General features: G+C 43.7%; 1 protein-coding gene across 5 annotated transcripts; it reads left to right on the top strand.

The window, feature by feature from the left end:
* The first annotated feature begins 1113 nt into the window (after window positions 1-1113).
* LOC115200006 (aspartate beta-hydroxylase domain-containing protein 2) lies at window positions 1114-6365 on the top strand. 5 transcript variants are annotated; one of them, XM_029762636.1, is made up of 5 exons: window positions 1501-1640; window positions 2109-2159; window positions 3597-4778; window positions 5066-5179; window positions 5340-6365. In XM_029762636.1, exons 3-5 carry the CDS (start codon window positions 3914-3916, stop codon window positions 5447-5449), a joined length of 1089 nt encoding a protein of 362 aa, XP_029618496.1. In that variant the 5' UTR covers window positions 1501-1640; window positions 2109-2159; window positions 3597-3913; the 3' UTR covers window positions 5450-6365. The 5 variants fall into 5 exon arrangements, with proteins under 5 accessions (XP_029618500.1, XP_029618496.1, XP_029618499.1 ...); XM_029762638.1 differs by lacking the exon at window positions 1501-1640 and adding an exon at window positions 3228-3292 and having other exon boundaries at window positions 1890-2159; XM_029762640.1 differs by lacking the exons at window positions 1501-1640; window positions 2109-2159 and adding an exon at window positions 1114-1195.
* The last annotated feature ends 8711 nt before the right edge of the window (window positions 6366-15076 follow it).

Genomic DNA, 15076 nt, shown 5'->3' with positions numbered 1-15076 from the left:
GTATATCAATACACCCAGTCATTACAAAGATACAGGCGTCCTTCCTAACAGTTGTCAGAGAGGAAGGAAACCGCTCAGGGATTTCACCACAAGGCCAATGGTGACTTTAAAACAGTTACAGAGTTTAATGGCTGTGATTGGAGAAACCTGAGGATGGATCAACAACATTGTAGTTACTCCACAATACTAACCTAATTGTCAGAGTGAAAGAAGAAAGCCTGTACAGAACAAAAATATTCCAAAACATGCATCCTTTTTTCAACAAGGGACTAAAGTAATACTGCAAGAAAAATTGGAGACATGTTGGCTGGGTGGGGTTGGGGGAATGGGATGGGAGGTTTTGTTTTCTTTTCCTGTTTATACAGAATTTTTATCACTTAAACTTTGTATGTAGTTCTTACATTTTTTTTGGGGGGGGGGGGATTGGTAACCTACGGGTAAATGTTTTATAAACATATCATTTGAAATGGATAATGTACTTGTAACTCCCCGCAACAAAAAGTAACAAAATAAAATCTAGAAAAACATGCCAAAATGCTATACAAAATTAGCCCTGGAGCATTTAATACTGCCATTAAAACAAACAAAAGAGGTTGGAGATTTGTATTGCATATTTGAATAACCTAATGTTAGAATTAAACAGTTATTAAGGCCAAGCTCTGACCTTGTGGGGGCCCCGCAAAACTGTGCAATGCCACTGATGAGAATGTGTTGAATTACGTGAGGTATATTTAATGGAATGTACGTTTTGTAATGTTTAGGCTATTACAAATGTACTATTTTAAGTGGATACACGTGGCATTCCGGCAACTTTGAGAAAAATGACTTGCAGTGCATTTCAACATAACACGTTGGAGGCGATGAAACAACAGACATTCATTTTCAATTTAAGGAAGTGAGAACCAAAGTTGTGGAAAACTGAACTTTATGCAAATACTCTGCGATATTGCAACGCTATTGACCAATCAAAGTTCACTATAGCTTTCAGCCCCTACTGGATTGGCTGTTGATACCTAGCACTACCTAGCCTGTTTGCTAGCACCCACATGAGAGTGAAGCAAGAGTGACTATCTGAATTACAGTGCATTTCCACATAACACATTAGGAGAGATGAAACAATGGAGCCCCATTCATTTTCAATGGAGGGAAGTGAAGTGGGCGGGGGAACTCTGGGCGATGCGAGTTTAAGATTAAGGTAAGGCATAAGGTTAGCAGTGCTGTTAAGGTTAGGGTTAAAGTTAAGGTTAATTGTAGAAATAGGCGGGGTTTAGCCATAATTAGGACTTTGTGGCTGTGGTAACTAATGATGACCCTCTGAGTTGTGCCTGTTGTTCACACGATTATCTGCCGTCTCATTGGTTAGAAGGGTCCCACCTGATCTTGCCTCCTCCTGCCTGCCTTCCATATTTGGGGACATGTTTTTCCATTGTTAGAGCGGTCACTTGACTATCTTGTCAATATAATAGAACATCTTTGCTTCTGTTAGTTTTTTTACATTTTGCTAAATTGATTAGGGCCTAATTATGATTGACATGTAATAATAAACTTATAGCATGCCTAGATAAAGAGTTCACTAGCTGCTTGGTGACATGGTAAACCTGTAGGCTAGTCTAGATATCTTTCAAAACCATGAAAATTGGGTGAGTTATTATTAATATTATCATCGTCATTATTATTATTTCAAATATCATTATGTTGCATTTTTGTTTTTATGCGGTACAAGTGTAGCTGTTATTGGCAGATTGTTAATACACAGTGTGAATCCCTGAACATCTGTCGTGGTTTTATGCGAGTGAATCATGATACGATGGCGGACTAACTACAGCTTTATGTATGCAGGTTTAAAGGCATTAGAGGCAGGAATATTGGAGAAATTGAGAGTGGGAGGGAGGGAGGGGGGAGGGAGAGAGAGAGAGACAGACGAGTGATATGGATGGTTGTCCCCATTCAGGGTTTGTTCAGTTACGACAGTTCCTCAATTCAAGGCAGCAGACAGCGAGCGAACTGTGTATTTGCGCTAGAGAGATTCTATGGGGGCGTGCGTCTCGGTGGACTGTCATCTGGGCTGTGTTCATGAGAGGAGATGGCTGTTCTGTCTTTCCAAGCAGGTTTGCCGGACCATTTTTGGTGAGATGGTTGTGCAGGAGAAGCATTGGAAGGTCTGTACAATGGGAGCTCTGCTTATGTGTGTTTATGTTTACTGCATAGTTTGCTCGTTACAGTGTATATTTTCGTCTGTGTGAGTGCTTAATACTGCAGTTAGTATGTTCATGTATTTATGCTGCTTATCCTTATCCTTCCTACAATAAATGTAAAAAGCGCTATTCTAGAAAACCCTAAGGAATTTCGTTTTGTATACATAGCCTTAGAGCCACACTCATACATTTAACAGGAGGTTAGGAAGTGCAGCTCAGTTTCCACCTCATTTTGTGGGCTGTGTGCACATAGCCTGTCTAATCTTGAGAGCCAGGTCTGCCTACGGCGGCCTTTCTCAATAGCAGGGCTATGCTCACTGAGTCTATACATAGTCAAAGCTTTTATTAAGTTTGGGTCAGTCACAGTAGTCAGGTACTCTACCACAGTGTACCTTCTGTTTAGGGCTAAATAGCATTGTAGTTTGCTCTGGGGTTTTTTGTTAATTCTTTCCAATGTGTCAAGTATTCTGATGATTTGGTTGGGTGTAATTGTGTTGCTGTCTTGGGGCTCGGTGGGGTCTGTTTTTGAACAGAGCCCCAGGACCAGTTTGCTTAGGGAACTCTTCTCCAGGTTCATATTTGTAGGTGATGGCTTTGTTATGGAAGGTTTGGGAATCACTTTCTTTTAGGTGGTTGTAGAATTGAATGTCTCTGAATTCTTGGTTGGTGAGCAGACCGCAGACCTCACAACCATAAAGGGCAATGGGTTCTATAACTGATTCAAGTATTTTTAGATCGTTCACAGCTTTGTGGAAGTTACCTGTGGCGCTGATGTTTAGGCTGAGGTATGTATCGTTTTTTGTGTGCTCTAGGGCAACGGTGTCTAGATGGAATTTGTATTTGTGGACCTGGCAAATTGACCTTTTTTGGAACACCATTATTTTTGTCTTACTGAGATTTTCTGTGTGTGTGTGTGTGTGTGTGTGTGTGTGTGTGTGTGTGTGTGTGTGTGTGTGTGTGTGTGTGTGTGTGTGTGTGTGTGTGTGTGTGTGTGTGTGTGTGTGTGTGTGTGTGTGTGTGTGTGTGTGATAGACATACAGATTTTGGTGTTTGAATGCAGCAATGTGACTCATGGCTTTCTACAGTGCAGTGCGGAGGTGTGTGGAGAACTGAATTTTAAATGCCATCTGTGTGTGAGTGTGTGCGCATGGTGCACTGTGTGTGTCCAGAGCTGAGTGTGGGGGTGGGAGTTTGTGGAAAGGGTGGCACAGAGGGTGGGATTTAGTTCCGTATTAAACCAGCTAAGTGGGGGAGGTAATGTGGAAAACTGAGCTTGCAATGAGATCTGCATGTTGGTACTCTTTATTAGATGCTGTGTGTATCTGTGTATCTGTTTGTGCAGTGCTTATGTCTAATGACCTTTTCCCTGTCTTCCTCCCCCCCTCTCTCTCTCCGATGCAGAGACCAGATACCCTGAGGTGTGTTGTCTGTCTGCATTTGTCGAAAATGAACAAGGGAGGGAGCAGCACAAATATCACACAGCCAGGCACCATGCAGGGGGAATCCTCCCCTCATCCCTGAGTGTGTCATATCAGATAGTGTCAGACTGCATCCAGAAGGGGGGATGTTAAGAGCTTCCTGAAAGTAGCCTTTGAGAAACCCTGTGGAACATTTTCCTCTAATAGCCATTTTCAAGCAGAGGCAGACAGGGTTGGTTATTGACCTTCTCAACGGTAGTTTCTTCAGACCAAACTCAGTGGTTTTAGCGAAGAGCCAGAATGGAGTGGTCACTAGAGAGGGTGAGGGAGATGGTGGCTGGAGGGATGCAGTCTATGAGGGACTGTGAGTCCAGTGCCTTTGGCACAGCCATGTGCCTGCTGCTGCTCTTTGTGTGGTACTGTTACAGGGTAGGTCGTGAGCACAGCTCCTCTCCCCTGCGTGGGGGGTACAGCGCTGAGCCCAGTCGAGTAGGAGGGGGTGGGGGGGCCTTGATCAGCACAGAGAGAGATGGCAAGGCTAAAGGCAGGCCGGTGTCAGGGGTGGAGGAGCCGAACGGCTTTGCTTACTGCCAGTCCGCTGAGTCCTTTCGCTGCACCAACACAGGGGACGGTCTCAATCAGAAGCTGTACCACAGCCTGCAAGATTACGCCAAACGCTACACCTGGTCGGGCATGGGCAGGGTACACAAAGGGGTACGAGACCAGGGTCGCTACCTCACCAGCCGGCCCACCATCCAGAGGCCAGAGGTGTTCTTCCTCCCTGACCTGCCCTCAGCACCCTTCTTCTCCCGGGACGCACAGAAGCATGACGTGGAGCTGCTGGAGAGGAGCTTCCCTGCTCTGCTGGCTGAGTTTGAGAGCATCTACCACGCCCCCCCATCAAGGGCCGGCTCCTCCCTTCCTTTGGGCTGGAAGTCCAACAGCACCCCCCATGGCCAGTGGTGGACCTTCTACTTGTTGAACCAGGGCACTCCGCTGGCCCTCAATGCCAGGAGGTGCCCCCGGGCCTGGAGGGTGCTGAGTCAGCTGCGCACCTTTATCGCCAACAACGTGTTTGGAAACGCCTGCTTCTCTGTGCTAACCCCGGGAGCCCTGATTACTGAGCATTACGGCCCAACCAACGTCAGGCTGCGCTGCCACCTGGGTAAGAGGGGGGGGGGCTGCCTGGAGGGCTACAACACTGTTAAATATAGGGGTTTCAAAGATGCACCTGGCTCCCTGTGTGTGTTCACCTGTGTCTCTGAAATTATTACAATGATAGTAATGATGTTTACTATTGTAGGGTTGATTTAAAGCTTGCTTTGCATGACAACATATACAGCTGACATTTTAGAATATATTCATACAGTATGTGTTTGTGTCATGTAATTTTTTCCCTGGTTTCCTTGGTAATTACTGTATATAGACTGACTTGCTGCCTTTCTTCCGTAGGTCTTAGAGTGCCCTCTTCCTGTGAGCTGGTGGTTGGCGGTGAGCCACAGTGCTGGTCTGAGGGGAGCTGTCTGCTGTTTGATGACTCCTTCCTCCACAGGGCCTTCCATGAGGGTGAGAGGGAGACGGCTGTGTGTGTGGAGGGGGTGAAAGGGGTCGCCTTTTTCTACCCGGGTTGTGTGTGTGTGTTTGTACTGTTGTGAGAAAGTGTTATTAAGCTGTTATAAAGGGTTGATTGGAGGAAGACATTAATCTGTGTTTTTTCTATGTTCAGGCGGCCCAGAGGACGGCCCCAGGGTTGTCTTCATGGTGGACCTCTGGCACCCTAATGTGGCAGCTGCTGAGAGACAGGCTCTGGACTACATCTTCACCCCTGGGCGCTGAGAAGACAAGGAGTTTGTTGGGGAGGGGGTGTTGAAGAGAAACAGAGCTACAGAGAGTAAAACAGAGGTAAAGGGCGACGGAGAGAATGTCTTTCAGAATTTAAGAGAGTTGGTGATAAAAGTAGAGAAGAACAGTGTGAGTGGGGTGGGAGGGAGCACTTCTCTTGTCCCGTTCCCACACTCACTGTGTACATATTCTCTGTCTTGTTCGAATCTGCTTTCTCCCTGTAACTCTTAGCACCTGCTGACCTTGACCAAACAGCCATAATGTAAAATGTTACATTTGAATGTTTACAGCCCCAATCCTTATCTCTGTGATTATCCCTGCCAATGTGTGATACTTTACTGTGCTCTCCTATAGAAATCAATACAGCTTTCACAAAAACATGGTTGGATAAGCACATAGAAACATTTTTTTTAGAGATGAAATGATTTGCTTGAAACTGTCTGTGTTGTTGCTACACAGAAGAAAGGCTTGTATTTGGTCAATGATCTAATGAATGGTTGTAATATGGTTGTATTTGATATCTTTGTATTTCTGTAAATAGAGTTGGAGTACAAAACATATCATAGGTTTTGAAATGTAATTGTCTTACAATCAATAGTTAAGTTATTGTGCGGTCTTAATATTCTGGTACTGTAATGTCATCTTCTCTTCTGAGCATTTGTCATTTTGATACATTCAGTTTTAGATATCTGAAATGTTTGTCAAGTGGTTTGGCTATTGTTCAGTGACATTTTATATAATTCTGTGATTATTTTTTTTCTTCAGCTGTATATCAAATTTATGGTGATATTCTACCCCAATAGATTCATATTTGTGGTATTTGTACTCACTTTGAACAGTATTTAATAAATGGCAAATTATCTGAATCAGACTACTTCTGTCTTGAATTCAGAATCTCATTTGTGCATGGTAACACTGTTGTAACAGCTTGTGTATTCAGTGGGTATGTATGTCAATTCCCTTGGGTATGATGTTGTTCTGCAGTTTCATATTAGTGGCACCAGGAGGAGTAGGTGTGCCATATTTCAGTCTGAGCAGATGGACAGGAGGTAAATATGGATCAGCAACCTGCTGTTAGGGCAAATGCGTTACCTCCTGTGCCACAAAGGTTAGACATTTTGGTAGAGGCCATTTGCTTAACAATGATGCTTGCATAAAATAGCCTACTGAGTATAAATAAACACAACTGAGTTGATAAAGCTAGCCTAGAGGAAGGATAATGTGAATGGAAAGGGGGGAGATACCCTAGTCAGTTGTACAACTGAATGCCTTCAACTAAAATGTGTCTTCCCATTTAACCCAACCCCTCTGAATCAGCAGCTGCCTTAATCGACATCCGTCTTCGGCGCCTGGGGAACAGTGGGTTAACTGCCTAGCTCAGGGGCAGAACGACAGATTTTTAGCTTGTCATCTCGGGGATTCGATCCAGCAACCTTTCGGTTATTATCCCAACACTCTAACCACTAGGCTACCTGCCGTGAATTTGAGCACCCTTTTGGCAAGATAATCTAATCAAATCAAATTCAAATCAAATGTATTTATATAGCCCTTCTTACATCAGCTGATATCTTAAAGTGCTGTACAGAAACCCAGCCTAAAACCCCAAACAGCAAGCAATGCAGGTGTAGAAGCACGGTGGCTAAAACTCCCTAGAAAGGCCAAAACCTCGGAAGAACCCTAGAGAGGAACCAGGCTATGAGGGGTGGCCAGTCCTCTTCTGGCTGTGCCGGGTGGAGATTATAACAGCACATGGCCAAGATGTTCAAATGTTCATAAATGATCAGCATGGTCAAATAATAATATTCACAGTTGTCGAGGGTGTAACAAGTCAGCACCTCAAGAGTAAATGTCGGTTGGCTTTTCATAGCCGATCACTGAGAGTATCTCTACCGCTCCTGCTGTCTTTAGAGAGTTGAAAACAGCAGGTCTGGGACAGGTCGCACGTCCGGTGAACAGGTCAGGGTTCCATAGCCGCAGGCAGAACAGTTGAAACTGGAGCAGCAGCACGGCCAGGTGGACTGGGGACAGCAAGGAGTCATCATGTCAGGTAGTCCTGAGGCATGGTCCTAGGGCTCAGGTCCTCCGAGAGAGAGAAAGAGAGAAAGAGAGAATTAGAGAGAGCATACTTAAATTCACACAGGACACCGGATAAGACAGGAGAAATAGTCCAGATATAACACACTGACCCTAGCCTCCCGACACATAAACTACTGCAGCATAAATACTGGAGGCTGAGACAGGAGGGGTCAGGAGACACTGTGGCTCCATCTGACGATACCCCCGGACAGGGCCAAACACTAGGTGATCAAAAGGCACTGGGAGTGCACAATACCCAAAAGGGAAACAGGTAATCCACAAAGGGAAAATCACTCACGGGGCGCAGCCCGGCGAGAAAATAAATCCTCCAATAGAAAAACGATAGAGAAGACACGGCCACAGCGTAAACCCGCTGACAGACCAACAATCCCGCACAATACACAACCCCAAAGGAACAAACTAAATACCCCCCCACTAATGACAGAAATGAAAACAGGTGCGGACCTAGACAGACAAAACACAATAAACACAGAAACACAGATCGGCGGCAGCTAGTAGACCGGCGACGACGACCGCCGAGCGCCGCCCGGCCGAGGAGGGGCACCATTTTCTGTGGATACTGTGACACTAGAAGTAACAAAAGCATGGATTAATTTTTCTGCATCAATTGTGGACAGAAAGTTTCTGATTTTTGCAATGTTACGTAGATGGAAAAAAGCTGCCCTTGAAACAGTCTTGATATGTTCTTCAAAAGAGAGATCAGGGTCCAGAGTAACGCAGAGGTCCTTCACAGTTTTATTTGAGACAACTGTACAACCATCAAGATGAATTGTCAGATTCAACAGAAGATCTCTTTGTTTCTTGGGACCTAGAACAAGCATCTCTGTTTTGTCCGAGTTTAAAAGTAGAAAATGTGCAGCCATCCACTTCCTTATGTCTGAAACACAGGCTTCTAGCGAGGGCAATTTTGGAGCTTCCCCATGTTTCATTGAAATTGTACAGCTGTGTGTCATCCACATAGCAGTGAAATTTAACATTATGTTTTCGAATGACATCCCCAAGAGGTAAAATATATAGTGAAAACAATAGTGGTTCTAAAACGGAACCTTGAGGAACACCGAAATGTACAGTTGATTTTTCAGAGGACAAACCATTCACAGAGACAAACTGATATCTTTCCGACAGATAAGATCTAAACCAGGCCAGAACTTGTCCGTGTAGACCAATTTGGGTTTCCAATCTCTCCAAAAGAATGTGGTGATCGATGATATCAAAAGCAGCACTAAGATCTAGGAGCACGAGGACAGATGCAGAGCCTCGGTCTGACATCATTAAAAGGTCATTTACCACCTTCACAAGTGCAGTCTCAGTGCTATGATGGGGTCTAAAACCAGACTGAAGCGTTTCGTATACATTGTTTGTCTTCAGGAAGGCACTGAGTTGCTGCGCAACAGCTTTTTCTAACATTTTTGAGAGGAATGGAAGATTCGATATAGGACGATAGTTTTTTATATTTTCTGGGTCAAGGTTTGGCTTTTTCAAGAGAGGCTTTATTACTGCCACTTTAGTGAGTTTGGTACACATCCGGTGGATAGAGAACCGTTTATTATGTTCAACATAGGAGGGCCAAGCACAGGAAGCAGCTCTTTCAGTAGTTTAGTTGGAATAGGGTCCAGTATGCAGCTTGAAGGTTTAGAGGCCATGATTATTTTCAACATTGTGTCAAGAGATATAGTACTAAAACACTTGAGTGTCTCCCTTGATCCTAGGTCCTGGCAGAGTTGTGCAGACTCAGGACAACTGAGCTTTGGAGGAATACACAGATTTAAAGAGGAGTCCGTAATTTGCTTTCTAATGATCATGATCTTTTCCTCAAAGAAGTTCATGAATTTATTACTGCTGAAGTGAAAGCCATCCTCTCTTGGGGAATGCTGCTTTTAAGTTAGCTTTGCGACAGTATCAAAAATAAATGTTGGATTGTTCTTATTTTCCTCAATTAAGTTGGAAAATAGGATGATCGAGCAGCAGTGAGGGCTCTTCGATACTGCACGGTACTGTCTTTCCAAGCTAATCGGAAGACTTCCAGTTTGGTGTGGCGCCATTTCCGTTCCAATTTTCTGGAAGCTTGCTTCAGAGCTTGTGTATTTTCTGTATACCAGGGAGCTAGTTTCTCATGACAAATGTTTTTAGTTTTTAGGGGTGCAACTGCGTCTAGGGTATTGCGCAAAGTTAAATTGAGTTCCTCAGTTAGGTGGTTAACAGATTTTTGTCCTCTGATGTCCTTGGGTAGGCAGAGGGAGTCTGGAAGGGCATCAAGGAATCTTTGGGTTGTCTGAGAATTTATAGCACGACTTTTGATGCTCCTTGGTTGGGGTCTGAGCAGATTATTTGTTGCGATTGCAAACGTAATAAAATGGTGGTCCGATAGTCCAGGATTATGAGGAAAAACATTAAGATCCACAACATTTATTCCACGGGACAAAACTAGGTCCAGAGTATGACTGTGGCAGTGAGTAGGTCCGGAGACATGTTGGACAAAACCCACTGAGTCGATGATGGCTCCGAAAGCCTTTTGGAGTGGGTCTGTGGACTTTTCCATGTGAATATTAAAGTCACCAAAAATTGGAATATTATCTGCTGTGACTACAATGTCCGATAGGAATTCAGGGAACTCAGTGAGGAACGCTGTATATGGCCCAGGAGGCCTGTAAACAGTAGCTATAAAAAGTGATTGAGTAGGCTGCATTGATTTCATGACTAGAAGCTCAAAAGACAAAAACGTCATTGTTTTTTTTTTGTAAATTGAAATTTGCTATCGTAAATGTTAGAAACACCTCCACCTTTGCAGGATGCACGGGGGATATGGTCACTAGTGTAACCAGGAGGTGAGGCCTCATTTAACATAGTAAATTCATCAGGCTTAAGCCATGTTTCAGTCAGGCCAATCACATCAAGATTATGATCAGTGATTAGTTCATTGACTATAACTGCCTTTGAAGTGAGGGATCTAACATTAAGTAGCCCTATTTTGAGATGTGAGGTATCACGATATCTTTCAATAATGGCAGGAATGGAGGAGGTCTTTATTCTAGTGAGATCGCTAAGGCGAACACCGCCATGTTTAGTTTTGCCCAACCTAGGTCGAGGCACAGACACGGTCTCAATGGGGATAGCTGAGCTGACTACACTGACTGTGCTAGTGGCAGACTCCACGAAGCTGGCAGGCTGGCTAACAGCCTGCTGCCTGGCCTGCACCCTATTTCAATGTGGAGCTAGAGGAGTTAGAGCCCTGTCTATGTTCGCAGATAAGATGAGAGCACCCCTCCAGCTAGGATGGAGTCCGTCACTCCTCAACAGGCCAGGCTTGGTCCTGTTTGTGGGTGAGTCCCAGAAAGAGGGCCAATTATCTACAAATTCTATCTTTTGGGAGGGGCAGAAAACAGTTTTCAACCAGCGATTGAGTTGTGAGACTCTGCTGTAGAGCTCATCACTCCCCCTAACTGGGAGGGGGCCAGAGACAATTACTCGATGCCGACACATCTTTCTAGCTGATTTACACGCTGAAGCTATGTTGCGCTTGGTGACCTCTGACTGTTTCATCCTAACATTGTCAATATTTGCATAGTAACACCAGTATTCATGACAGTAGACAATTATTATCTACATTCATTTTGGAGCTTTGACGTCTTGTTAAATCAATAGAGATGTACAGTTGAAATTTACTGCGGATTTATGACCCATTCCATTTGAAGACATCATTGCCTACCACCAGTGGTGGAAAAAGTACTCAATTGTCCTACTTGAGTAAAAGTAAAGATATCTTAATAGAACAGGTGTCACATCTGCTCCCACTACGCCCTCTGGTGTTCATCCGGTGTCGTCCTCACCACCAACCACCTTGCTCTGGACTTCACTCACCACCACCACCACCTTGGATTCCCCTCAGGATCTGTTTACCCTGTTCAACTCAGTCTACTCCTCACTCTACACTTTGGGTTTTTCTGCAACGCATCTGAGTCAGCTCTTGGGTTCCCCTGTGTTCGCTCCGCGTAACAAAAGGACTCCAGTGAAAGTCACTCAGTAAAATCCTACTTGTGTAAAAGTCTAAAAGTATTTGGTTTTAAATATACTTAACTATCAAAAGTAAATGTAATTGCTAAAATCTACTTAAGTATCTAAAATATAAATCATTTCAAATTCCTTATATTAAGCAAACCAGATGGAACCCTTTTATTTCTTTTTTACGGATAGCTCCAACACTGAGACATCATTTCTTTTTTACGGATAGCTCCAACACTGAGACATCATTTCTTTTTTACGGATAGCTCCAACACTGAGACATCATTTCTTTTTTACGGATAGCTCCAACACTGAGACATCATTTATTTTTTACGGATAGCTCCAACACTGAGACATCATTTATTTTTTACGGATAGCTCCAACACTGAGACATCATTTATTTTTTACGGATAGCTCCAACACTGAGACATCATTTATTTTTTACGGATAGCTCCAACACTGAGACATCATTTATTTTTTACGGATAGCTCCAACACTGAGACATCATTTATTTTTTACGGATAGCTCCAACACTGAGACATCATTTATTTTTTACGGATAGCTCCAACACTGAGACATCATTTATTTTTTACGGATAGCTCCAACACTGAGACATCATTTATTTTTTACGGATAGCTCCAACACTGAGACATCATTTCTTTTTTACGGATAGCTCCAACACTGAGACATCATTTATTTTTTACGGATAGCTCCAACACTGAGACATCATTTATTTTTTACGGATAGCTCCAACACTGAGACATCATTTACAAGCGACACGTGTTGAGGTGTGCCGGTGGAGCATCATGTCTCAGCTTCCTAAAGAAAAATCTGTCTTCCAAAAAAGAAAGACAGGAGAGAGAGAGAAAAGAAAGGGCGACAGTATGTCACTGTAACGCCCTGGCCATAGAGAGGGGTTTTTGTTCTTTATTTTTGGTTAGGCCAGGGTGTTACATTGGGTGGGCGTTCTGTTCATTTTTCTATGTTTTTGTATTTCTTTGTTTTGGGCCGTGTGTGGCTCCCAATCAGGCATAGCTGTCGTTCGTTGTTGCTGATTGGGAGTCACACATAAGGAGCCTGTTTTTCCTTTGGGTTTTGTGGGGGGATTGTTTCTGTTTCGTGTTTGCACCTGACAGTACTGTTTGGCTGTCGGTTTTCTTGTTTTTGTATTGTGTTCACGTTGTTTAATAAATTCCTGAAGATGAACACTAACTCCGCTGCACCTTGGTCTACTCTCTCTTCCGACGGCCGTTACAGTCACCCAATTTTTCACAAAGGAAGGTGGGTGTAGTCCGTGAGTGGTGGAAATGAACCTGTTAGCTTAGTCCATAGTGAAATAGGCACATTTTGCTCCCCTAACATTAGTTACTTAATATCTTCTCAGAAAATTCAGTGTTTACAATTCGCTCCTCTTTTAGTTGGCATTTTAATCAATGCAGGCAAACTTTTAGCAAGCTATTCATACTAAATCAGTTGTCCCTGCCCCTGCCTGGTGCCAGGCCCAACAGATGCAGCTTCAGGCTCAGCAGCCCTGTCTCCCCATCCCCCTGAACAAGCCCTACTCCCAACTGAAGAAGGAGGTGAGCAGCATTGTGTTGAATGACATGTCAGTTGGCATAATTGCAGGTACTGCAATGCATTGAGGACAGGAATGTGATTCTCCAGTCAGGAAAAAGCTCACTTGACACAGAGGTAGCCAATATCAGAGCCTTAAAGGAAGAGATGCAGGCTCTTAGAGATGGATGGGAGTCTCTCCTGTCTGAGGCAACACTGATTGCTACACAAATGGATGTTGCACCTCAATTTAGCAAGGAACACAGCCGCCAGAGGAAAAGGAAGAGATTCCATGATGAGACCTCTCAAGAGGAGACAGTTCAGGACAGTGCAGCAGCGGTGTTTGGGAAAACAGAGGAAAAGGAAGAGATTCCATGATGAGACCTCTCAAGAGGAGACAGCTCAGGACAGTGCAGCAGCGGTGTTTGGGAACACAGAGGAAAAGGAAGAGATTCCATGGTGAGACCTCTCAAGAGGAGACAGCTCAGGACAGTGCAGCAGCGGTGTTTGGGAACACAGAGGAAAAGGAAGAGATTCCATGATGAGACCTCTCAAGAGGAGACAGTTCAGGACAGTGCAGCAGCGGTGTTTGGGAACACAGAGGAAAAGGAAGAGATTCCATGATGAGACGTCTCAAGAGGAGACAGCTCAGGACAGTGCAGCAGCGGTGTTTCAGAACACAGTGTTTTTACTGCTATGGACAACATAAGTGACTTGGACACTAGGTTCCACACCACTGCAAAAATTGTAGAATCATTTTCTGCTGTTCTGAAAGTTAGGCAGATTAGTGAGGATAAAGTCCCTTCTGGGTGCCAACCACTGATCATGAAGTATTCCAGAGATCTTACACCTGAGTTTCAACATGAAGTAAGACACCTGAACACTGTATATGCTGCCACTTTCCCCCCTAACTTGTCCCCTCTTGGTCTCCTGAATGCAATTTGTAAGATGCAGCTGCAAAGCATTTTTGGAGAAGTGTGAGTTGCTTTACATATATTTTGCACACTGCCTGTGACTGTTTCTGAAAGCGAGAGAGCTTTCAGTAAGCTAAAACTGATAAACTACTTGAGGTCCACTATGTCCCAGGACAGCCTTTGCAGTATTGCCATGCTGTTAAATGGCATGGCTATGGATGTTGGATCACTACACACATGATGCCCACAGGCTGAGAACAAGATATATCTCAAAGTAATGGCTGGATTGCCATAACATTTGTGCACAATCAAGACCCCAAGTGGAAGAAACCTATTGATTTGGTGACCACTTGACCTTTCCTCTAGCGCCACCATCAGTTCTTTTCATTCCCATTTTGTTTTCCATTTCCACTTTTACAGCTGCTTATTTTCTAGTTGGTGTGTATACTTAGTTCAACAATCTGCTGCTGAATTTATCATTTAGTTTGTTATCATTCTATAGATTATGTAATTTTTTAATTGAAGAGGTTAATGTATATTTATTTTCAGTTATTCATTAATTTTAAGAATTTTCCATTCAAGAACGTTAACATTAAAATTATGTTTAGACTGTAAAAGATGGCCTTTGGCACATTTCTTATAGAGGGTATCAGTCTTGCATCAAATTGTGAATTCCACAGAATGTTGCCTGCATGTCTGCACAGTGTTATATTTTCACAGCTCACTGTCAGTAAATATCGAACAGTAAATATTGGACTACAAGAGAGTTGCAAAGGTAAAGTTATTTAAAGCTTTGAATGGGTCGATTGGGTTCTGGAGGTGTGTGGTTACAGCAATTGCGCAGGGTTTGTGTGGCCAGTGGTGGTGGGGACCAATGAGATATCTTTTCATGGGGCCCAAAAATCCCTGGGGAAGACCAGGGATGTTCTCGCGATAAGTGTGTGAATTAGGCCATTTTCCAATCCTGCTAAGCATTCAAACTGTAAAAAGTACTTTTGGGTGTCAGGGAGTAAAAAGTTGTAAAAAGTTGTGAAAATATAAATAGTAATGTACAGAT

Source organism: Salmo trutta, chromosome 9 (genome assembly GCF_901001165.1).
Source record: "Salmo trutta chromosome 9, fSalTru1.1, whole genome shotgun sequence".
NCBI lineage: Eukaryota > Metazoa > Chordata > Actinopteri > Salmoniformes > Salmonidae > Salmo > Salmo trutta.
Note: the sequence above shows the minus strand (reverse complement) of the source record. Positions and strands in the feature narration are given on the sequence as shown.